General features: G+C 42.6%; 1 protein-coding gene across 2 annotated transcripts in view; it reads right to left on the bottom strand.

Annotated features, from left to right (window-relative positions):
* WWP2 (WW domain containing E3 ubiquitin protein ligase 2) overlaps positions 1 to 24,920 on the bottom strand; it is a 141,920-nt gene that overhangs the window by 22,195 nt on the left and 94,805 nt on the right. For both annotated transcript variants that reach the window (XM_021703263.1, XM_044911312.1), the window contains exons 8-9: positions 19,547 to 19,757; positions 5,852 to 5,941 (exon numbers count right to left, since the gene is read on the bottom strand). In XM_021703263.1, the coding sequence (XP_021558938.1) occupies positions 5,852 to 5,941; positions 19,547 to 19,757 (301 nt within the window). The remainder of the gene's footprint in view (positions 1 to 5,851; positions 5,942 to 19,546; positions 19,758 to 24,920) is intronic.

Below are 24,920 nucleotides of genomic sequence, written 5' to 3'. Positions count from 1 at the left end.
TACTAGAAATACATTTCCTTACTTGTACAACTTTTTCTTTTTTTCTGAAGTTAAAGAATTATGTATTTCATTCTGCTTGGTTTTCAAGAACCTATCACTACTGCCCTGCCAGACTCTCGTAGCACAGGTGGCCTTTCAGTGTGAGTTAGATGTGCCTAGCCATGTCTCTCCAAGCACACTTCGTCCTATGTGGACACCTGTCCTCCAGGCCAGCTCTACATCACTGTCCTGAGTCATCTTCCCTCACCTTCCTCTTGGGAACATCTTTGGCCCCTGAATGGAGTCCCCTATGTCCTACATCTCATGACTTCTTTCTTGGTTTCCTCTCATCTGGTAGAACAAATCATCTAGTAGCTTCTGAGAAAGAATGCACCAGTGAATTGTTTGAAACACTGAAGATACCTTAATTTCAACCCTCACAGTTGAGTGTGAAGATGACTAAGAGTTAGGCGCCTGGGTGGCTCAGTTGGTTGGGCGACTGCCTTCAGCTCAGGTCATGATCCTGGAGTCCCGGGATCGAGTCCCACATTGGGCTCCCTGCTTGCTGGGGAGTCTGCTTCTCCCTCTCCTGCTCTCCCCTCTTGTGCTCTCTCTCTCTCATTCTCTCTCTCAAATAAATAAATAAAATCTTAAAGAAAAAAAATTCTTTTAAAGATGACTAAGAGTTGATTTCCAGACAGGAAATAATTTTCCATCAGAATTTTAAGGATCCATCGCTTCTCGGCCTTTTGGCTAAGATCAAGTGCAGAATTTTAAGGATCCAGCTCCATAGCTGGCTGTTGAGACAAGAAATGGCATTCTTGATTCCTGATCCTTGATATGTACCCTATTTTTACCTTCTGGAGGCTTCTGAGATGTTCCCTTGTCATCCTAAAATTTCACTAGAATGTGCCCTGGGGTCACTCTTTTCCTGTTCTCTGGGTTGGGCATTTGGTAGGCCCTTTGAATTTGAATACTTTACCTCTCAATTCTAGCAAAATCCTTTCATTCTTTCCTTGATAATTTTTTATCCTCTATTTCTAGTTCTTGCTAGAACTATTCATGAATGATGTTGAAGCTCCTAGACTCATCCTCCAATTTTCTTATCTCCAACATTATCTTTCAATCCTGTAATTTTTATTTCTGCTGTTATATATAGTTGACCCTTGATCGGCAAGGGTTTGAACTGTGGGGGTCCACTTACATGTGGATTTATTTCAATAAAAACAACACAGTACTGTAAATGTATTTTTCTTCCTTATGATTTTCTTGACACTTCCTTTTCTCTAGCTTACTTTATTGTAAGATTATAGTATATAATACATATAACATACAAAATACTTGTTAATCAATTGTAAGGCTTTTGGTCAACAGTAAACTATTAGTAGTTAAGTTTTGGGGGAGTCAAAGTTATATCCATATTTTCAACTGTGTAGGGGGTCAGCTCTCCTAACGCCTAGGTTGTTCAACGGTCAACTATATATTAATTTCTAAAAGGCCTTCTTGGGATGCCTGGGTGGCTCAGTTGGTTAAGCACCTGCCTTCAGCTCAGGTCATGATCCCAGCATCCTGGGATCAAGTTCCCCATTGGACTCCTTGCTCAATGGGGAGCCTGCTTCTCCCTCTGCCTGCCACTCCCCCTGCTTGTGCGTCCTCTCTCTGACAAATAAATCAATAAAATCTTTTTAAAAATCTAAAAAAATTAAAAATAAAAATAAAAGGTCTTGTTTCCTGCATGGTCCATTTTATGGTCTCCTGTTCTTGCACAGATGCCATATTTCCTCCCAAATTTTTGAGGATATGAATTATAATTCAGTTTTACCTTCCACATTGTTTTCACCAAGTCCCTCTTTCTCTGTCTGCTGGTCTCAGGCTGTTCTTTCACATTTAAAAGTGAGTCATTAAAATGCTGAATGGACGCTCTGGGTATCCAGGTCGGGATGGGCTGACCAGTGGCTTCACTCCGCTGTTTGACTAGAAGACCCCCAAATAGCACAATCTGTAGTTCTCTTCCCTTAGACTGGTCACTTTATCCAGAAAAAACTCCAATCTTTAACTTGGGGACAGTACCCTCGCTTAATCCCTTTTTCTCTGAGTTCATCTCCGCCTCCCGCTACGGCTGGAGCCCACAGGCCGGCTGTGCATGTCCATGTGTGGGAGAGGCATACACATGTGCAGGCAGGCATGTGACAGCGGGACGCAAGTGACGGTTGACAACCTGAGAACGTAACTGCTCCCTGCACAGATTTTTGACTTAACTTAAGGGTTTTTAAGTCTCATTACACACACACACACACACACACACACACCACCCCAATGTCTGATTGCTGAGGCTTTCCAGGTCTCCGAGCTGCAAACTGGCTGGCTTCCCAGGGGATACCCACACTGCAAGCTTGGGTTTCAGCTTTCTCAGCTCTGCCATTTATCTATCAGCAACTAAACTTTGATTACCATCTCCCATATGCTGCTTCTCCTCTTCCACTCCTTTATCATTATACTTTTATTGCCATTTTAGGGGGTTTTGAGAAAGGAATGGAAATAAACATATGTTCAATCCACATGTTTAACTGAAAGTCCTCTGCACTGGTGAATTTCAAACTTCTAAGCAGCGTAAGCCTACCCTTGATTCCGGGTGAATCTTACAAAGATTGACAATCTATAAAAACAGAGCAATGGTTGGAGGCCCAGTGAGCCCTTTTACTCTCTCCACTTCTAGCAGGCATGTCCGCCGCACCCAGGTGCCTTGCTAGACACACTCTGAGCATCTTTGTTTCACATAAACCTTCTACCCCAGCAAAACTGCTCCATGAATCATTCCCTACAGACATCTTTTACATTCACACTGTTCCCCAAACCTGGATCAACTTCCTCTTGTCATTTAAGTCCATCTCCAGCATTTCCTGCAAGACCGAGTTTGAGCCACCTCCCTCTGTGCTCTATGGAGAGCCCTCTCCCTGCTCACCTCTGGTCTGAGCACCACCTAAAAGCAAATTACTACGTTCATCTTTAGTTACCAGGGCCAATACTTTTTGTTCCTAGATAAAAAATGACCATTTCGGGGCACCTGGGTGGCTCAGTCGGTTAAGCATCTGCCTTCGGCTCAGGTCATGGTCTGAGGATCCTGGGACTGAGCCCCACACCATCGTTGGGCTCCCTGCCCAGTGGGGAGTCTGCTTCTCCCTCTCCCTCTGCCCCTCCCCCTGCTCGTGCACTCACGCACACTTTCTCTCTCTCAAATAAATAAATACAATCTTTAAAAAAAAAAAAAAAAAAGACCATTTCTCATACAAGCATTCCCTGGCTCTAACAGAAGGGGGGTGGCCATGATGAAGTGAATCCTTTGGCTCAATCTCACTCACTCCTGGATGACTAGGTCTGCTGAGATAATAGCTCCATCTGTAGTTTCACGTGTGATGTGTGAATGGTAATACTCCCCTGGTGTGGAACTTCTCCTACTAGTTAGCGATGAGAGCTGAAGCACTCTGTTCTCTCCAGGCTCCTTGTTACAGAGCAGAAGTACCTGCCAGGGGCTCAGAGGTCTGTGACCAAAACTCAGTAAAAACTAACAGACTAGGCCTGGGTGGCTCAGTCGGTCAAGCGTCTGCCTTAGGCTCAGATCCTGATCCCAGGGTCCTGGGATCGAGCCCCGCATTGGGCTCCCTGCTCCGCGGCGAGCCTGCTTCTCCCTCTCCCTCTGCCTGCCGCTCCCCCTGCTTGTGCTCTCTTCTCTCTGTCAAATAAATAAATAAAATCTTTAAAAAAAAAAAAAAAGAATAGGCTGAGCCATCTCCCAATAAGACATTAAAACTGTCCTGAAAGTAAGAAAGCTGGATCTAGTGTCCCACCTCAATACTTAAAGAAGAATCAATCCTCGGCCATTCTTAGAAGACACCATTAAATATCTTCATTTAGATTCCATCCAAATGTTCACAAGATCAAGGCCTACATAACTTATAGACCAGAGAGGGTAAGAGGGAGCAACCAGAACACTTCTAGAGTTAAGGCTGCTTCTATTTGTTTTTATTATTTTAATTCAGTTAATTAACTTATAATGTATTACTGATTTCAGAGGTAATGCTGCTTTTAAATATATGGGCTGTCAACACAAAAAGTACAAGTGTAAAATGCATCCTGTTAAAAATCAATGATTATTTTGCAAGACATTGGAGAAATTTGACTACTGACTAGGTATTTGATGACAGCAAGGAAATACTGTTAACAATACAGTGGTTTTGCTTTCAACAAGAGAGCATTTTTTAGAAATATATATCAAAATATGGATAAAATTATATGATGCCTGGGATTTGCCTCAAAATGATCTAAGAAAGGGGGAGAGGGCCGGGTGAGGATTAAAGATCAGGAGTCAGCAAATTTTTTTCTATAAAGGGCTACTAAGTAAATGTTTTAGGCTTGGCAGGCTATACAGTCTATGCTGCAATTACTCAACTCTGCGATGAGCATGAAAACAACCATAGACAATAACTATAAACAAATGAGTACGTCTGTGTTCCAATAAAACTTTATAAAGACAGGAAGAGGTCGGATTTCGTCCACAGGCTCATAGTCTGCCAACCTCTGGTATAGATGAAACAAGACTGGCCATGAATTGGATAATTATTGAAGCCAAGTGTTGAGTATGTAGGTATTCTCTCTACTTAGTAGAGAGAATTTGAAATGATCCATCATAATAGGAAAATTTCCATAATTTCCAAAGTAAAAAGTTTGACTTTTTTCTAAGAAGTCAATATTTTACTTTGGTTAAATATGTAAATAAATATTCTGGACTTAAAGTAGAAAACAGAATGAGGACTAATGATGACAGATTATTTCATTTCCAGAAGGGTAAGGAAAAAAAGGAAAACACAGCATTCTCCCAGAAAACTGAAACTAAAAACAGCCCATCCATGGAAATTTGTAGGACCAGAAGGTGAGGTGGTATTTGCCTGGCACATACCTGACAGCTGAACCAGAGTACAAGGGTTTTCCTGATACTCCCCACCTCTGACATCCTCTCCCTCTACAAACTTGGTGGGGAGGTGTCCATATGTTCTGCAGGAGCCCTTCATGACTGCTTTACTGGGAGATGATTCTCTCCTGAGAGCAGAATACATTCTCTTTTGAAAGCTCTCAGGACCAAAAGGCACATGTGGAAAGAACTTTCTGTCCCTGGCAAGCAGGGAACCAAACCCCTTCTCCTTGAACTTGGACAATCTTCCCTCACTTGGAAGCCTCACTCATCCTCTGGTTTTAGAGAACTTAGCTTCGTTCTCACAAAGCCCAGCTGAACAAGAAGCACCCTTCAGGGGCCGATTGGGCATAGGATGCTGTGAAATGCATCAGCACCCTTTCTATCTTGGCTTCCTCGTGCCCTTTTTCCCCCAGAGATGCTCTAAAAATCCTAGGATGTCCTAAGAAATGAGAGGAGAATTAAGTGAATAGGCAAAGCAATCAAGTGACCAGGGAAAAACGTCCCTGTACTTTGCTACCTCTGCAGAAAGAGAATGAGAACCCGGCCCTGATAGGGTACCTCTGTAGGTGAAATAACTGAGGGCATCAAGATACCAATGGCCCAAGAGGCAGGATTCCTAGCTCTCTTTCCTCCAGGACCCAACAGCCAAGGTAGTTCTGAGTATCACTTACCAAAAAGCCCATGGCCATCAGTCATAGCCAATACAGTGAATGTGGGGAGAAGGGAAAATAAAGAGAAGAAAGAATGTAGAAGGAGAAGACAATGGAAGGGGGGAAAAGAGAGGGAAAGGAGCAGAGAGTAGAGGGAACTAAAGAGATGGCTACGGCAGTGTTGGTAGACAAGCCAGTGGGTGACTCTTGGTGCCAGTTCTAGAGTCTCGGGGCTTGCCAGCCCAAGCCTTACCCTGGAGGAAGAGGCCGCTCCCACGTGGTGGTCTTGGTATTATGATCAACATAATAGACACGCCCATTAGGCAGCTCTCGCTGTTCCCATCTGAAAAATAAAGTCAAGGGAAGCATGAGCTACACGGCTGAAAGGCATAAGCCCTTGTTTGAGGAGTCCTTTGCTACTGATGTGGCAACTTTAAGAGGACAAAGATGACATATGAGACCAGCCCAGGGGTCAAACCAGCTCCATGCTATCACTGACAAGTGGCACCCAGGAGTACTTCTTGAGAACAAAAGCTCCCCTTTATGAAGTCAGTGTACTAGAATATGCCATGGATCACTCTAGCTTCTCCTAAATGACCCGTATGAAGCTACATTCTATGGACTTTTCTAAATCAGTGTTTCATGGCCATTTCAGGATCAAAGATCCCTTTAGGAATCTGATGAAAGCCAAGGACACTTTCCTTCCCAAGTGTACTTACCAACAAAAATTTGTATGCAATTTCTGGGCTTCACAGACCTCACCCAAAGTTAATCTAGGGACCCTCCAGCCTTTGTAGCCTACACTACCTTTTAAAGTCACAAATTATAGGATATCCCTATTCTCCCAGCATCAAATATATTCATGATCACATTTCTTTTTAAAATATAAGATTCATTTACAGAGGATCTTTAAAAGAGATCTGGGTGAATCAAGAAACGCAGCATACTGTTATTTATTGACTACTCTCCTCATACTATTTATTGACTTCTCTTCTCATGAGTCTGTGTGTAAGTTAATATGAGATAGGGGTGCCGAGAGTGGCCATTCTGTGCTAATGGAAGAACAACAAGGTAGCAGACGATCCAAAGAAACAATCTACAAGCAGATATTTTGGTATCTGCTTATACAGCCAAGGACCACCCACTCCCATACTCTTATTATTCCCATACTCAACGCAGTCTAACAATAACTCCACTTACTCAGAACAGAGTAGTCCATATATAAAGGATGCAAATTTTTATATTTATAAAATGATCACCACTTTATAAAGGATGTTAACGGTCCCATTAGCCTTTATGTTTTACATTGATTTCATTCACTTCTACTTGTGGATACTGCCTAGGGGAAGGTAACCTTTTCCAGGAAGTTAGTACAGTCAGTTCTGCTGAAATGCTTGTTTTGAAAACATAAATCTTTCCCAACGTGATTGATACATGAGGGAACAATGTGAGCATGATGTGAATTTTGGGTTTGCTTATGCATGACTTTTCCTTTTAGAAACACGAAATGCATAAAGACGACTTCCCCTAGCTGACTCAGTCATGTAGGAATACACAAAGCCCATGTGCTTCTACCAGCTGCCTCAGTTTATTACATGCTGTACACCATCCTCACCCACATCTGGCGTTACCTCCCGTTTGATTTCAGATAGCCCTTCTTGCACCACTTTGCGACAACACTCACAAGCTCAAACTCTTCAGACACCCGCTTCCACAAGCACACTTCAGGTCTTTTCATGGAAACACACTTATTGTAGTGTTATGTATCTCAACCATTTAACGTGTAAAACTGTGCTACCATCATTATTAGGTTCCTATTTTTCATTTGTGTCACTGACACATTTTTTAAAAGATTTTATTTATTTGAGAGAGAGTGAGAGCGATCACAGAGGGAGAGGGAGAAGGAAACTCCCCGCTGACACAGGGCTCGATCTGAGGACCCTGAGGTCATGACCTGAGCTGAACGCAGATGCTTAATCAATTGAGCCACCCAGGCACCCCTGTCACTGACACCTTTTTGGATGTTATACCCCTAACCCATTCTTTTCCTGTAAGCCCTGTAGCTTTTATTGCATAGTTTTTTGTGGTTTGTTTGTTTTTTTGGGTTTTTTTTTTTTTTGCACTGCGTGGTCATTTTTAGGAACACGTATGTAAGAGCAGAGCAGACTGAATACTGAAATAAATGTCCTAACTTCTATTACTAAGCATGGTGTGGCTATTCCAATGGACATTAGCTTTATTCAATACTGTTTCTCATTTAAACCAAACTATCTGATCAGCAGCCTGCACTGATCAACACCTCAGAGGCTGGTTCAGATACAGATATACATGAGGCTTTTAAGGCAAGAAAAGGAAGGAGGGCACCATCACCCTCTGAGCATCTATAATGAGCTACGGGCTCATGTTCTACTAAAGCAGTCTTTGCCACAACTCACATCACCGTGGGTGAAACTGAGGATCAGAGAAGCTAAATAACTTTGATGTGTCATTCTAACTCAGCTCTGACTCTCCAGCTAGTGAGTTTTACCAGAACATGCTGAAAGGAAGAAATGTGGAAAAGGAAGGTCGACTGGAATTTATAGGGAACCTACTACCCAGAAAACAAGGTGCCAGGGGCCTTCCCAATCCCCATCTCAAAGTGAACAGCACTGGAGTCCAGGGAGGGGGCCCTGTAGAATCAAGACAACTGGGGAGTAATTACAATGGGTCCACTGTGTTCATCTCTAGGCTCCATTTTAATCATAACCCTCTGCTCCGACGTGATCTACCAGAAGAGGCTGCACATTTCACACCACTGGGAGGGTTAGCCCTGGGAACAGTGAGGTCCAGTGGTTCCACAGTCCCACCTCTCAAAAGGGATCGACTACTGGCTGGAGGGCCAGAGTGCTACCTAAACCGTTAACATGTGCTCGAGAACATCTTCTCTCCTGGGCATTCTTGCTCAAGGTTCTGGTTAAAGCGGATATGGGTGACTTGACCCAGGTGCCCTAATTTCTCCCACTGCAAAAAGAAGATCCTTAACACTTCACTGTTTTTTATTAAAAGGCCAGCATGTTCTGCCAAAAGTGACCAGATGAAAATGTACCCTGGGTGAAAGGTTAAAGACTTTCACCCTCTAGATGCCCTTCTGAATCAAAGACAAAACAGTAACAAATATTACCAGCTCGAGAGGCTGGTATTTCATCGGTGGAGAACCTTTCATGTGAGGACCTCTCAGCAAAAAAGCTACGCTAACATATCATGGCTTCACACCAGATCCTCAAACTCCTCCCGTCTGCCTGGGAATAAAGCAGCATATCTGATACCCTCTTTATTCATCTGATTTTGGAAAGGAGATAGTCTTGAGAAAGATACTTGGCTTACGGGTTAAGTACTGAAATATGGAAGCTGCTCAAGGAAATGGCAACAAACCACTCTTTCATAACATTTGCTCCCAGGAAGGCTTAAGTGGCTGAGAACTCCTTAGCATTCCCTGAGAAGTTAGCTAGCTCCTTCCCTTCCTTGGCCATTTCTGGCACAAAAGCACCAATAAAACGAGTCAGCTCATTTTGTAGTCACTATTTGGAAACCTGTCCATAATATGTGGATAAGGCCACACCGTTTAAAAAAGACAAAATATTTGTTGTAGCAATTGCAGATAAAAGGTGCCAAACACACATTTTTCTTTATTCCAAAAATTCTTTTGTTACAACTTTCATCTTATAAGTAGTCTCTGCTTTTATAATTCATTTCAGGCGAAGAGAAAACTTTGGTTTTGTTATACTTTGGCTGATATTTTAATTTGAAGACAGGATAATACTTAAAATTCCATGAAGTCAATGTCTTTAATTGACACAGTGGTATTCCCACACGCTGGCAGAAAGAAAATCGGTGTGAAGTCCTCTTCACTTATATTCAAAAGTTACAGCAGCTCTTTCCAAGCCCGGATAAGATCTGTCCATCCCATCTTTGATCCCAGCTGATCCTAGAAATGAAAGTCTCTCTTTCAGGGGCTGTTATTGTCCAGCAAATCTCCATGTCCTTCTGTGAACCCTCTCAATTGGCGTAACTGGAAAAACAGTTACCAGAGGAACAAGACCTTTCTTGCATTACCTTTTTTGATATCTACATTTTTTTCCTTTTACAATTGGCCTCCTGCTCAGATTAAATGTCCGTGTGGGTCCTCCCTGATCCATGACCTGGCCTAACTGCTTTTCTTAGAGAACTCTCGACTCCTCCCTTACCTGCACGGCTCCTCAGAATTCACACAAACCTCTTGCCTCCATTCACTGCAACACAGTCGGTCAATTCCAGCGACAATCAAAAGAGCCTCCCAATTCTCCTGCCTCCTCAGTAGCTGCTGACCCACATAGATTAAGCCTTCCGACTGTCTTGGTTTGGTCTCCCCATGCCAAGAAAGTGATACTAGCGGCGACCTTTCATCAGCACATCCCTGTCAGGGGTTAGGTTTCTGTCCCTTATAAGCATCTTCTTCACACTGAGATAAAAAGGCTTTTCAATCACACTACCCATGGGTCTCAATACTGCATCCTGGTCACATGGTCATATCCTCTCCCACTGAATAGCTTTCTTTGATGCTCTCAGAAACAGTGTTCAAAGCATCAAGCTTGATTCAGGTCCCTTCCCAACACATTGCTCCTTGGCCTTCAACGAGTAACATTCAGTTCGACCATGGACTACACAGGGTCTTTGTATTCCAAGGCACTTCAAAAGTAGTCTCCAATTTCAATTAATCGTAGGCAATTTTTTTTAACTTAAATTACCTTTGCTCCTATGCTTTTTATTCAGTTCTGTATCTTCCATGCCCATGCCCTAACCCGCCCCCTACCCCCATCGCCATCATTAAAAGGGTAAAAAATCCCATTGTAAGGATGACACCCAGTCATTTCTCTCCTGTACAGTCTGCAAGGAAATTGGTCCCCTAAACTACATTTCTTATGGAAGGTTTCCTAGAAGGTCTTCAGGAAATTCTCATTCTGCCACTCAACCAACCCTGATCAACATGCCACCTGGTCAGATTTCCCTATGTTTAGACAGGATCACATTTTCACCAAGGGTAGGATTAAGTTGGGAAGTGCTGAAAGGCAGGCAAGGAGTTCAGGTTAGTATCAGAGATGTTCTCTTTAAAAGGCCCTCTCAGGGGCGCCTGGGTGGCTCAGTCAGTTAAGCGTCCGCCTTCAGCTCAGGTCATGATCCAAGGGTCCTGGGATCGAACCCCGCGTTGCGCTCCTTGCTCAGTGGGGAGCCCACTTCTCCCTCTCCCTCTGCCTCTCCCCCTCCTCATGCTCTCTGTCTCTGACCAATAAATAAATAAAATCTTTAAAAATAATAATAATAATAAAATAAAAGGCCCTCTCAGGGGCGCCTGGGTGGCTCAGTCAATTAGGCATCTGCCTGCAGCTCAGGTCATGATCCCAGGGTCCTGGGAGTGAGCCCCGCATCAGGCTCCCTGCTCAGCGGGAAGCATGCATTTCTCCCTCTCCCTCTGCCTGCTGCTCCCCGGGCTTGTGCTGTCGAATTAATAAATCTTTAAAAATAAAATAAAATAAAAGGCCCTCACAGATTTACCTATCAATGTGCTCAAAAATTCGATCTTAGTAAGAGCATTATTAACTGTTACTATTTACTAGTTTGCACATTTTTACTAACACAGGCACCGGGCATTACTAAATTGATTCTCATTCAAAATACACTCTGTTAGAGGGGCGCCTGGGTGGCTCAGTCATTAAGTGTCTGCCTTCGGCTCAGGTCATGATCTCAGGGTCCTGGGATTGAGCCCCGCATCAGGCTCCCTGCTCGGCGGGAAGCCTGCTTCTCCCTCTCCCACTCCCCCTGCCTGTGTTCCCTCTCTCGCTGTCCCTCTCTGTCAAATAAATAAAAAAATAAATAAATAAAATTCAAAATACACTCTGTTAGAAAACAAAGTCAGGACGGAACCTTTACACGCATCAAAGAAAAGATGCCTTGCTGGCTACTTAGACAAAAATTCAACTTCAAAAAAAGACACTGAAAAGTATTCTTAAAACTGCCTATGTGGAAGTTGAACTCCCCACAGGCCAAAACCCCATGGAATTCACAGCTTCTTATTTTATGCTTGTCTAATAACTGACTCTGAACCAAATCCTACTCCCCAAGCTTTGGCCACTTCCTGGGTGAACCATAAGATTTATTTCCTCTGTTAGGGACATTTTTAGACTTTTATGAGCCAGAAATCTAGGTGCAAGGGAACAAATCTCCTGCTCACTATTTTCATGGCTTCAGTAGATCCTTTGTAAACTGGGTAGGAAATGTGTTAACTCGGTCTTCCCCCCAAGAAACTTTCTTCAGATACTGAGCTGTCCTTTCAATCTAAGCACACTAACCCCTTCTTAAGAACTATCAACAACCAGCACTTTATACCCTTTAAGCAGAGAATGGCACTGTTCAGCAGCAATCAAGGCTTCTGAATTAAGTCTGTTTTTCTTCTCCTTCAACCATCCAATTTCTTTGCATTGGAAAAGTCTCCAAAGCTCCTCCGTGAAGGATGACAATATTAAAATGTATGCTTTCACAGAGAGGTAAGACAATTCCTGAAGATGGTGTACATTTAAAAAAAAAAAAAAGTTTAACATTTTTGCTGATAACAGATTTTGCAGGTAAATTTGGCAATGCAGAGAAATAGTCACTTTTTAAAAAATAGTTGGTGGGAGCAAAAATGGGTATACTCTTTCAAAAGGGCAATTTGGCAGCTTGGTCAAAAACCTTTCCTATATCCTGTGAATATCCTGTAACTCAGCAGCTCTGCTTCTAGGATGTATAGTGCGGAAATAATTATGTGTCAAAGATTTAGCTGTAAGTACATCTGTCACAGTATGTTACAGCACGTTACACAAAAACTGGAAACAACCTAAATGCCCCAAATGGAGGATTAGTACAATAAATTATGTCATTTCTATAATGGGTATAACAGTCACTGAAAATAACATGATAGATAATACTGACTTGTCCAGATATTTACCATATATTGGGTGGAAAAAGCAAGTTAACAAATAACACACATAATATAATCAAAATTTTGTTTAAAAATCATGTAAATATACTATTTTCATTAAATCTAAAATGCCATCAATTGTATGCTTTAACATACCACTAAGAAAGAAGAAAAAGTGCTGCCAATTAACCTTGTAAATTACATCTTGATTTTCAAGTTTAAATGTGAAATAACAAGCGTATCAGAATCAACCAAATGTGGAGAGTGTATGTGTGTAAAATTTTTACGTCAGCATAAGGAAGAATTTTAGACAAGACACAAATGGCATACGAAGACTATCAAACATGGCTGCTTTAAATTGTGAACTCCCGTACAAGGACAGGCAACATCAAAAAGTGAAAAGATGAGCCAAAGGCTGGAAGAAAACGCCTGCAATGCACAGAATTAAAAAGCAGTTAGTATCCAGCATATATGAAGAAACCCCACAGATTAGAGAGAAAAAGACAAATAGCCAAATAAAAAAAATGGACAAAAATATATGAAGAGGCAACTTACAAAATAGGAAATCAAAGAACCAAATAAAAACATATATAAGAGGTTCAATCTCCGTGGTAATCAAGGAAATTCAAAATAAAACCACAAAGAGATACCATTCACACCCATCAAACTGACCAAAGGAAAAAAAAAAACTCATATTATTTTTTGTTGGTTTTTTTTTTTTTTTTAAAGATTTTTATTTATTTATTTGACAGAGAGAGAGCACAAGCAGGGGAAGCAGCAGAGGGAGAGGGAGAAGCAGGCTCCCCACTGAGCAGGCAGCCCAACGCGGGGCTCAAACCCAGGACCCTGGGATCATGACCTGAGCTGAAGGCAGACGCTTAACCGACTGAGCCACCCAGGTGCCCCACAATATTAAGTTTTAGCAGGAATGCTTATGCATGCTCGTGGGAGTACGAGTATTGGTGAGCAATTTGATAGTATCTACTAAAATTGAAGATCTTCAACCCCTACAATAACATTCCAGCTCCAGCACATGCCTTAAAGAAACAGACATGCAGGGGCGCCTGGATGGCTCAGTCAGTTAGGCATCCGACTCTTGGTTTCAAATCAGGTCATGATCTTAAGAGTCCTGGGATCCAGCCCTGCATCTCGTGCTCCACATTTAGCGGGGAATCTACTTGAGGATTCTCTCTCTCCCTCTCCCTTGGCCCTTCCCCCCCAACCCCCGCACACTCTCTCTCTCTCCAAATAAATAAAATCTTTAAAAAAAAAAAAAAAAAAAATAGACATGTAACCAAGATATGCACAGGAAAAACTTCATTGTATGTTTATAATTGTGAGAAGATAATAATAGTATAAATATAAGATATGCAAACATTTATTTAGCTGTTATATTATTAAATATACAAATAGAAGGTATAAATCATATATAAAAATAAATGATCAAATATGTTTATTAAAATAATATACATGTTTAAATATATTTATATAAGTTTTTATATTTTATATTTATATATGACATATAAATATAGTAAATATAAATAAATTTGAATTAAAATAAAAGTTGTCTATTCATACAACAGAATACCTTATAGCAGTTTAAATGAATATGCCAATTCCATGTAGCTCTGTATATAGAGAATGGAATCGGGAAGAGGTTCATGGACACTTTCTACTGGATTTGTAATGTCTTTGTCGAGAAGTTAAAAAAATGGAAGTCACGTGGCGCCTGGGTGACTCAGTCATTAAGCGTCTGCCTTCAGTTCAGGTCATGATCCCGGGGTCCTAAGATCGAGCCCCGCATCGGGCTCCCTGCTCCGCGGGAAGCCTGCTTCTCCCTCACCCACTCCCCCTGCTTGTGTTCCCTCTCTCACTGTGTCTCTCTCTCAAATAAATAAAATCTTTAAAAAATAAAATAAAAAATAAAAAAAGGGGAAGTCTGTAGCAAATATAGCATAATGCTAAAATCTGATAAAGCTGGGTAGTGAGCCCACAGGTAGGTTTCATATTACTCTCCATTCTTATCTGCATGCTTAAAATATTTTACAATAAAAATATAAATTTTAAAACACATACTATAAGATGATCAAATTTTGGTAGACGTGTATTTACGTGCGTGTGTCTGTATACGTGGTTCTGGGCAAATTGCTTAAGGTTTCCTCATTTGCAAAATGAGGATAAAAGCAGCTACCCCACAGAATGTCATGAAGATGCACCAAATAATCCATGGGCAAAACTTAGCATTCCCCTACACACTGTAAACACTGAACACATGTTAGCTATTACTAATGGTCAGGAAAAAATATACACAATCTGGAAAGCTCCAATGGTTAAATCTCGGGTGTTTGTTACTGCTGTTCTTCTTCTCCATTTTCTTTTTCTACGTAAAAAGAATCTTTTTTAATTTTAAATGCTACTGAGAACGGGAAATAATTTATCTAGTCATTAACAAATACTTCTCACTGAGGTCTCCCTCGAAGCCAGGTACTATGCTAGGTGCTGGGAGTACAAAGATAGACACAATAATCTCTGCTCTTGAGGAGCTCTCAAGGAAGTGTAGTAGGAATAAAAATTCATAATTACACACATATATAGTAGTGTGAGGAGGTCTTGTGGACCAGCCAGCCCCGAACAACACAAGAATCTTTGGAAATAAGGTTTCATTCTGAGATGAGGAGGAAGAAGCCAGAAGCATATGCTGATATTCAGTACTACCTAAGTGTGTAATAGTCCTTGCATGGCCAAGGGCTAAACCATATTCAGCAAAAAAAGGCACAGAGTCTCCCAGTATAATCCTTTAATCTGACGCTACTCAAAGCATGGTCCATGGCCCAAACTGTTACTGTTTAGCAACCAGAAAAGTACAGAAGTTTCTAAGCATTTAGAAACTTTTGTACCTATTTGGCATTGCCACAACAGCTAACTAAGTGATCAGTGGAGAAGTAGAGAACAAAGGTAAGGCTTTGTAACAGATTGAAAATAAGAAAATAAAACAAAAACAGAAAAGAGAGAAAAAAAAAAAGGACTGGTTCTTCACAGACAGTGTAAGAAGTATTGTTTTCAAACTCCTTGAGTAAGGATCCTTGGCTAGTGCCAAAAATGAGTTTGGAATGAAATGGAATGGCAGCGGCTGGTTTATAACTTAGCAGAGAAGCTCCAAATTCCAACGTCTCTTAAAGCTCTCCACAAACAAAACATCCAAGAGCTCTTCCTCGACTGTCATCCTTGAGAGTGTCTCAAGGAGCACCTGGGGCAAAGGGCCTCTGGATGTCCATAACCGGGTGTGGGGGTAGGGGAGATGGCAAAGCCGAAAGATCTAGAAAACACCCCTCCTCGATTAATTCTACTTTGAGGCAGGAAACAGGCCAGCCAATGACTGCGGGAGAAAAAGGCTGGTGTGAAATGGCAGTGCTGAGGTAAGTCGGCAGTCCAAACACAACGGCCTCCCTTATGTAAGAAACCACAGCAGCGTGCAGCCTGCCAGAGTCAAATAATGTGCCTCTGTGTGCGAGGGACTGAGGGGGCTGCAGAGCCCAGGACGCACTTGGAGTTTATCTAAGCCATGTACACACGGTCTGTTAATGAGCATTTGGTTCCCAAAGTGGGCTCGGGGCTGATAAAAAACAGATGCAGGGCCAGCTGATCAAAGTGGCCTTGCTCCCCACTGCCCACTGCCTGGACCACTACCTCACCATGTCTCCTGAGCCCTCCTGGTACCCCCTTCTTTAACGCACATTTGCAACCTGAAAATGCCACACCCTTCCACTTGGCTTCTTTCAGGCTAATTAAATTTAAAAGTACAGGAAGCCGGAGGGTTTGGAGACAGGGAGAGAGAAAGGGGCCGAGGGCTGCTCTGTTTGTGGACTCACGCAGCCCAGCCTTCCGTAACTTCGGTCCCTAAAACATACAGACGGACTTGTGTAAATTCTTTAAGACCAGAGTTGCAAATGCTGCAGAGTTCAGAAAGGCAATGCAGCCACCAGGAAGATAGGCCCTCGGGATTCCCAAGTCAACCTTGGTCAATCGCTCAGTAGAGGAGACTGAAAGGGTTGAGAAGGTAAAGTTGCGAAGAGATAGTTGGCTGGATGCCTCGATAAAACAATGTCGTGTGGCTGAGAAATGCCTCAGCCAAGAGGAGACATGGTCCATGGGATCTCCCAGTGCACAAGGACTCCTCATGAACAGGGAAGAGCGTCCCCCACCCTGTGAGAGTAGCGTATTTGAACCCAAAGCCAGTCAACCCAGTGGATGACAGCCTTCCGCTCTTGCCTCTGGGAAGAAAATGCAATATTCCTGTCACAGTTGCTGTATGAGGTATCGAAGAAGCGGAACACATTCATCCAGGTGGAGAAAGAAAAAAAAAAAAAAAAAAGACGGCATTTAAATTTACTCATTACAAATGTCTGGGGGTGCCTACTTTGTGTCAGGCTCCCTGACACCCTGACGTTTACAGCCCGGCGGAGCAGAGAGATGCGAAACAAGCGAGTAGACATGTGAGAAGAGTTACAGTAGACAGAGCAGTGTGACCTTGTCTACCAGGGGTCAAGGAAAGATTCCCAGAGGAAGTACTGATTGATTAATGGAAAAAATGGGGAGGAAGGTTTCAGAAAGAGTGACTTGCATGGTGGAGGGTCCTAAGTTCAGAGAAAGGGTGGTACAGCTGTCAAACTAACCTAAGCCATTAAGGCTAGAGCTTAGAGAGCAAAGCAGAATCTTCCATGGGAGGCCTGAGGGGTAGGTGGGGTCATATCACATGGGGCTTTTTAGACCTTATTAAGGATTTGAGAATTTATCCCTAAAGACAATGGGCAGCCACGGCAGCATTCTAAGTGTGACATGTCATGCTCAGAGTTGTATTTAAAAAGATGAAAACTGGTCTCCTGACTCGTAAAGCCAAGGTACCCGGAATAAAGGAATAACCCATCTTGATCAGATCTCCCGAACTCGTAAAGAAGCTGGTATGGTGATGGCAGGTCTTTTGAGTTGCAAAGGTCACTGCGAGAAGCATGTCTTCTCTGACCTGCCACCACAGAGCAGCAAACTGAAAGCATGCCATCCTCATGCCAGGCACTCAGCAGTTTTGGTGGCAATCTCCAATCTCCAGGCCCTGAACCAGCCTGCGAAGCACTAAGCTCCCGATGTCTTAGGGATGGGCACCTTAAGTTGGAAAACGGGGTCTCAATACCATCCTACATGTTAAGAGTGGGCAGTGGCCTCCCCAGGCCCACACACAGATCTCATCACATTCTAAATGCTCTAGGGAAAAGATCTTGTGCAAACTCTACCTCGGCAAAGTGTTTCAGCCTCTGGCAAGGATGGGGGTGGGGAATCAGCTTCCCTGGGCTGCTCCATCTGCCAAACTTAGAATAAAGAGTGTTTTCAGGGCCTGGAGTTTTCCAGCTGCCTGGAAACAGGAAGAGCCCAATCCCAGAGAACAGTAACCCTCACACACACCCTACATAAAGACATGTTGAGCCATTAGCCCTAATTGCCTGTGACTGACATAGGAGAGAAGCTGGCCTTCCAGGCATTTGCTCAGCGGAAAGAAAACAAACAGCTCACAGGGGACACAGGCAGCCATTTTCTCTCCTTTCTGCCAAAATGATTTTGCTCTGTTCCCCCCAGATTACAGCATACAGATTTGGAAGTATAAACCAAACAAAGGTCTTTCTAGCATCCTTCACCACATACAAAAGAGAACATAAACCTGTAGGGAAGAGCTGGACACAAGCAACTGGTTATTAATCTTTTCGCAAAATCAAGAACTTCACAAAAACTTTTCAGAGCCACCTCTCAATACCCGATCTCTCCAGGTTTGAGGTATTAGGAAGTACTTGCAATACTTTTCATTTATTCATCATACTTTATTAAGATATATGTTAGGTAGTGGGCCAAATGCTAAGGATGTGATATATATGTGGTAAAAATCATATTTGCCTTCAGATTTATAATTTTTGTTTTTAACAAGTGGGTTTTCTAAAGAGGCTTAAGAAGACATAGCATATTATCATCAAGCAAGAGACCGTGCATCCTTTCCTTTTCCTTTATGAATTACAAGGGCCCAGAGGACACACCCACATGCCGCCACCACCACCATCAGCCAGACCAGTGACTGTGGTGATACAGTTTCCTTGGTACCAAACCGATAACCAGGATGGATTTCAGGACCACAATGACTGGTAGTTGCTGAGACAAGACTTCATTTCCCAGTTCAGAACCATTCCCTTCCTTTACGGTTCCTTCACAGTCGATTCAAAACTATCACTCACCAGGTGGAACACCCACCATGTTCCACCCTTCACCTCCTAGAGAGACATGCGTGATTATTAACTCCCCTGTACAGAGATGGTGAACCATCTGAGCAAAGTCACATAGGATCCAGTGGGGATTTGAAGCCAGATCTGTTTGTTTCCAGGGTCCATACTCTTAATCTCTATTCACTATATAGCCAAACCTGAACTGCCCTTTGGCTCAATGGGGCCATCTTCTTATCATCCAAGGTCTTCACCATCAGATTTAACTCTGAACTAAAGGATGACTAGTAGTCCATGTTAACAACAGCCCCAGTATTGCAGGAGGAACATACGGTAATATTGAGAGCCTAATGTCCTCCACAGATCGTTAAGATAAAATTCAGGAGAGAAAAGCAGTTTTCTGAGCAGGATCTCAATGAACACCCTCCAAAGACGAAGGAAGGCAAAATGAGCTGCTTGTTCCATAAAAGTCACACTCTTCTAGTCAAGCTGTTCATTTCAAGTCATGGTATAAGGTAGCATTGATTCTGCCCCAGATGATTTAGTCTTTTAAAGATTTCTGTAGAACAAGCAGTTCTCCCTCACCTCCCTCGCTCCTATGCATGGCAGCCTCCCCAGAGACTACAAGCCACTAGGTAATAAATAACCATTTTGTTTCTGTCCTGGTGAAGGAGCCTGAGATTGGAGAGGCGGGAGCGCTGCTGTGGGCCAGAAGGCTACTCACCCGGCAGGCAGAGCATCGAGGGCCTGCGCAGCTGCCGGTAGCTGCTGGGTGCCTGAGGTGCTGGGCTCCTCTCCTTCTGCCGGTGTGGCCGGAGCGGGGAGAGACACTGCAGTGGGATTTGAGGTCACACTCGACACCGCAGCAGGCGACGATGTCACCCCAACAACAGAGGGCTCTTCAGGATCAGTGGCTGCGGTGGGCTCGTCATTCACTGAAAACAGAGAAATCGTATTTGAGAGATCAACTCAGACTCGTATTCACATTCACTAGATTTTTCCCTTAAAGTGGTAACACAGTACCTACAATGTTACCCTGCATGTATCTGGTGACAGCAAAAAGTTTTCCAAAACGTTAACTGTGGAAATGACAGCAAGTCAGTAATGGCCTGCCCCTGGTCTCCTCCCACCCCCCGCCCAACAACTGGGAGATGGATCTGAAATAAGTATATTAAATATTACCCCTTTTGTATACCTTTATTACATTTTTCTAAAGTATTCTGATTACATGTATTACAATAAAAGAAGAGCAGGAAGGAGGGTAACGGGGAGCTGTGTTAGTGCGAAAGGACGCAAGGCCAAGGCCACATCTACAGGGTCCATACTTTTCTTTAAACTTGCCATTTGTCTGCTGAGCACAAATGGCAGCTTCCTTCAAAGAGCTCTCTACACTCTAAGAAGCAAAAAACTTCCAACAATGTGCCTGTTCTTTTAAAGACTCATCCTCAAAGCATGGAACAAAGATTGATACTATAGATGAAAAAGATGGGCGCCAAAGATGAGGGACTTGTCTTCCAGATAACAATAAACAAAGAGAAAGAAGTCAAATAAGTCTGTTCCAAGTCTCCTTATTTCTCCATTTCTTTATTATTTTGATGATCACTCATGTTCACAAGGACCCCAAGACAATGCAATATCCTCTCCCTCAAAAAGGGATCAAACAAGGTTTTCGAAGAGCCCTTTGAAAATGGATAAGCCATATGCAGAGAATTTTCTACATACGTGATTGCATATGTGCACATTTATACTAGAATTCTGTAGGAAAACCCCTTAGATGTGAGTTAGCCTCATCTTCCTAATTCAGAAATTCTTTTTGCAGTTTCAAATGTAACAAATGTACTGTCCAGATTCTTCTTAAATGCTTCTGACAAGGAACTTGCTACCATTCCATCGTTGAGCAGATGTCCTGCCAGCAAGTTTTTTCTTATGTGAAGCAGAAATTTCACTAGCTGGTCCTAGTCCCCACCCCCCATGCAATACACAGTAAGTACCTGTCCACCCTGTTTCTCATTCACCTTCTCTTTTCTGGTAAGAAGGCGGGCTCTTTCTTTAATGTTTCTAGGCCCTTCCCTTCTTATCACCTGGCTGCTCGCTTCTAAGTATCTTCTACTGCCTCTCCTCAATTAGGACAGCAGGAACTGAACATAATAAATCAGACACCACCAGACCAGCAGAGTCAGATTTCCAGTATAAGTGGTATGAGAACACCACTGTGTGCCAGGCAAAGTGCAAAGCAATTTGGATTGTCTCATGTAAGCCTCACACACAACCCCACACATTAGGTGCAACGAATATCTCATTTTACGTAAGTTGTGGAAACTGAGGCTCAAAGAGGTCAAATAACCTGCTGAGGTCGAGGGGCTCCTAATTCTCACCCCTACTGCCTGCCTCCAGAGCCTGAACTCCTCACTAACTGTGCTCTCCTTCTCCCTCCCTGCACATCCTTTAAAGCTACCCAAGATGGTAACAACTGAAGCAATGACAGGTCCTACCGACTCACCCGAGACTGGGGGTCAGCTGAAACCAAAAGTTCTTTACGTGATGGGATGCCACCTGCTCTTCAGAAATGGAAAAGAGCCTAGGTACAACCTGTGATCCACTCATTTGCTTTCTCCCCAGCGTATGAAACACTGTCTGGCACATCAACTAAATTAGTTGTTTAATAAGTGACTCCATCTTATGCAACTGGTGTTTCCCCCACACATATGCAAGGCTTCATACTTCTCTTCCTATTCTAGCTCAGCCAAGTTGGTAAAACACAACAGATGGCAACTCTCTTTATGCAAAATTATATATTTTACCAATACAAAAAACCATCATGACATTTTTGAGAACTATGTAAGTTCACCCTAAAAGTTATAAGAAAAATTAGGGGCGCCTGGATGGCTCAAGAGGTTAAGCCTCTCTTTTTTTTTTTTTAATTTTTTTTTTTTTTAGACTTTATTTATTTGCAAGAGAGACAATGAGAGACAGAGAGCATGAGAGGGAGGAGGGTCAGAGGGAGAAGCAGACTCCCTGCTGAGCAGGGAGCCCGATGTGGGACTCGATGCCAGGACTCCAGGATCATGACCTGAGCCGAAGGCAGTCGCTGAACCAACTGAGCCACCCAGGCGCCCAAGCCTCCGACTCTTGATTTCAGCTCAGGTCATGATCTCTGGGTGGTGGGACTGAGCCCTGTATCGGGCTCTATGTTAAGCACAGAGTCTGCTTGTCCTTCTCCCTCCCTCTCTCCCCTCTCCCTGCTCACACTTGCTCTCACTTCCTCTCTCTCTCCTTAAAATAAATAAAATGTTTAGAAAAAATTGTAAGAAAAACTAAATACAAAAGAATAGCCATGAAAATTCTAAAGAAGAGTGTTGTGTGTATGTGTGTGTGGGGGGGTAGTTCTCTAAAGTATTAACACATCATAAAGCTACAACAATTAAAACAATGTGGTACTAACACACGAATAAGCGATGTTGATGAAATAAACAGCAAGTTCAGAAACAGAATTAAATACACATAGGAATTCAGTATATGACAAAGGTGGCATTTTATTTTATTTTATTTTTTTTTTTTTTTTTAAGATTTTTTATTTATTTGAGAGAGAGAATGAAAGAGAGCACATGAGAGGGCGGAGGGTCAGAGGGAGAAGCAGACTCCCCGCCGAGCAGGGAGCCCGATGCGGGACTCGATCCCGGGACTCCAGGATCATGACCTGAGCCGAAGGCAGTCGCCTAACCAACTGAGCCACCCAGGCGCCCTATGACAAAGGTGGCATTTTAAATGACTGCAGCAAAGAGATCATTCAGTAGACAGCACTGTGACAACTAGGTAGTACACCGGGAAAAAGATGAGTTATATCCCTACCTTATCCAGGACATGAAAATAAATTCCAGATGAATCAGAAATTTTGACATAAGAAATGAAACTAAAAAGGAACTAAAGAAAATAGAGGAGAACATTTTTATCTCAAAGTGGAAAAGACTTTCTGAAGTATCACACAAAATCTAGAAGACATAAAAGATGGATGAATCCAACTGCATTAAAGATTTTGGGGGTTTTTTTTAATTTAAATGGCAAAAAAAATCAAAATCAAAGAAAAACAACAAACTGGGAAAAATTATTGCCAACTCATATTACAGACTAATGGCTAATTTCTTTGATATGAAAAGAATCTCTACAAATCAGTAAGAAAAAGACCAAAAGTATGCACCAGCACTTCAGAGTAAAGGAAATACAAATTACCCCTAAACGTATTAAAAGATGCTCAATCTCAATTATGAGACAAGAAATGCAATTTAAGGGGCACCTAGGTGGCTTAGTCGGTTAAGCGTCTCCCTTTGGCTCAGGTCATGATCTCAGGGTCCTGGGATCGAGTCCCGCATTGGGCTCCCTGCTCAGTGGGGAGCCTGCTTCTCCCTCTCCCTCTGCCCCCTCCCTGCTTGTGAGCTCTGTCAAATAAATAAATAAAATCTTAAAAAAAAAAAAAAAAGAAATGCAATTTAAGACTAGGATGAAGTACCATTTTTTAACCTATCAGATTGGTAAGAATAAAAATATTTAGGGGTACCTGGGTGGCTCAGTCAGTAAAGCAACCGACTCTTGATTTCAGCTTGGGTCATGATCTCAGGGTTGTGAGATCGAGCACCACATCAGGCTCCGCCTGGGCAAGGAGCCTGCTTAATATTCTCTCTCTCTCTCTCCCACTGCCCCACCCCCCTTAAAAAAATTAATCTGGTAAATAATAAAAAAAAATACTACTAGTAAAAGTATAAGAAAAATTGGCATTTTCACATATTGCTGGCAGGAGTAGAAATTATTAGAACCTCTATGGAGAACAGCTGGCAATATCGAAAAATTAAATGCAATAAGAGGGGGCGCCTGGGTGGCTCAGTTGCTTAAGCGTCTGCCTTTGCCTCCGGTCATGATCCCAGGGTCCTGAGATCGAGTCCGATTTGAGGTTTCTCCTTCTCCCGCTCCCCCTGCTTGTGTGCTCTCTCTGTCAAATAAATGAATAAAATCTTTAAAAAAAAAAAAAAAGATCTTAAGGGGCGCCTGGGTGGCTCAGTCGTTAAGTGTCTGCCTTCGGCTCAGGTCATGATCCCGGGGTCCTGGCATCGAGCCCCGCATCAGGCTCCCTGCTCAGCGGGAAGCCTGCTTCTCCCTCTCCCACTCCCCCTGCTTGTGTTCCCTCTCTCACTGTGTCTCTCTCTGTCAAATAAATACATAAAAATAAAAAATAAATATTTAAAATAAATAAAAATTAAAAAATAAAAAATAAAATCTTAAAAAAATATTTATAAAAGAAGGTCTCTGCCCTATAATGTGTTTTAAAAAAAAAAAGCTAAAGACACTGTCAGCTAAGTACCAACACAGCATATGTCACAGGGGCTGTGTGGTTGAGTAGTTAAGACCACAGGTGTGGTAGGATCCACAGAGAGGATCAGTCTGGCTTAAGTAGTAGAGAGGGCCTCCAGGGAGTGGGGCTCAAGTGAGCAAAGAAGTGTAGGCAAGAACATAGGAGGCAGAGGTGGAAGTAGTGAAAAACAAAGGAAACAAATTTGCCCTTGTTTCAAGGAGGGTGCAGTCTTTGCGGGGAGCAAAGTTGTATACATCAAACAATTAGGATTAATAGAGAACATTGGCTATACGTACTAGATAGAGCTACAATGTAAAATACAGCAATTCTCTAAGGCATGACTAAACTGTCACTCCTTGTCTTTGTCAATCCAGTTTTTTTCTCTATTTGAAGCCACATCAATGGCTTGAGTATGGTGCTCTGTCACTGGCTTACTGGTGTGACCAAAAGCCAGTAACTTAATTGTCTGAACTTCAGTTTCTTCTGACTGTAAGCTGTGATGGAGTGGATTTATCACTGAGGTTCTTTCAAGCTCTCATGTTCTAAGAATGTGTATATATTTACAACACATGCACTTTCTGAGAGTAGAAAATACAAGCACGGATACAGAAAGTTTGTCAGCGCAAGGATATCTGGCTCTCATACTCTATCTCCAAATCAAAGTGTAGCACAAAGCTCCAAAACAGATGAGCTCCTGTGGTGAATCAAGGGCTTCTTGGATAGGTCTGTGGACAGATGCAGTCTTGGTGGGAACCCT

The sequence above is a fragment of the Neomonachus schauinslandi genome, chromosome 16 (assembly GCF_002201575.2).
Source record: "Neomonachus schauinslandi chromosome 16, ASM220157v2, whole genome shotgun sequence".
Taxonomy (NCBI): Eukaryota; Metazoa; Chordata; class Mammalia; order Carnivora; family Phocidae; genus Neomonachus; species Neomonachus schauinslandi.
This window is presented reverse-complemented; position numbering and strand designations above follow the sequence as displayed.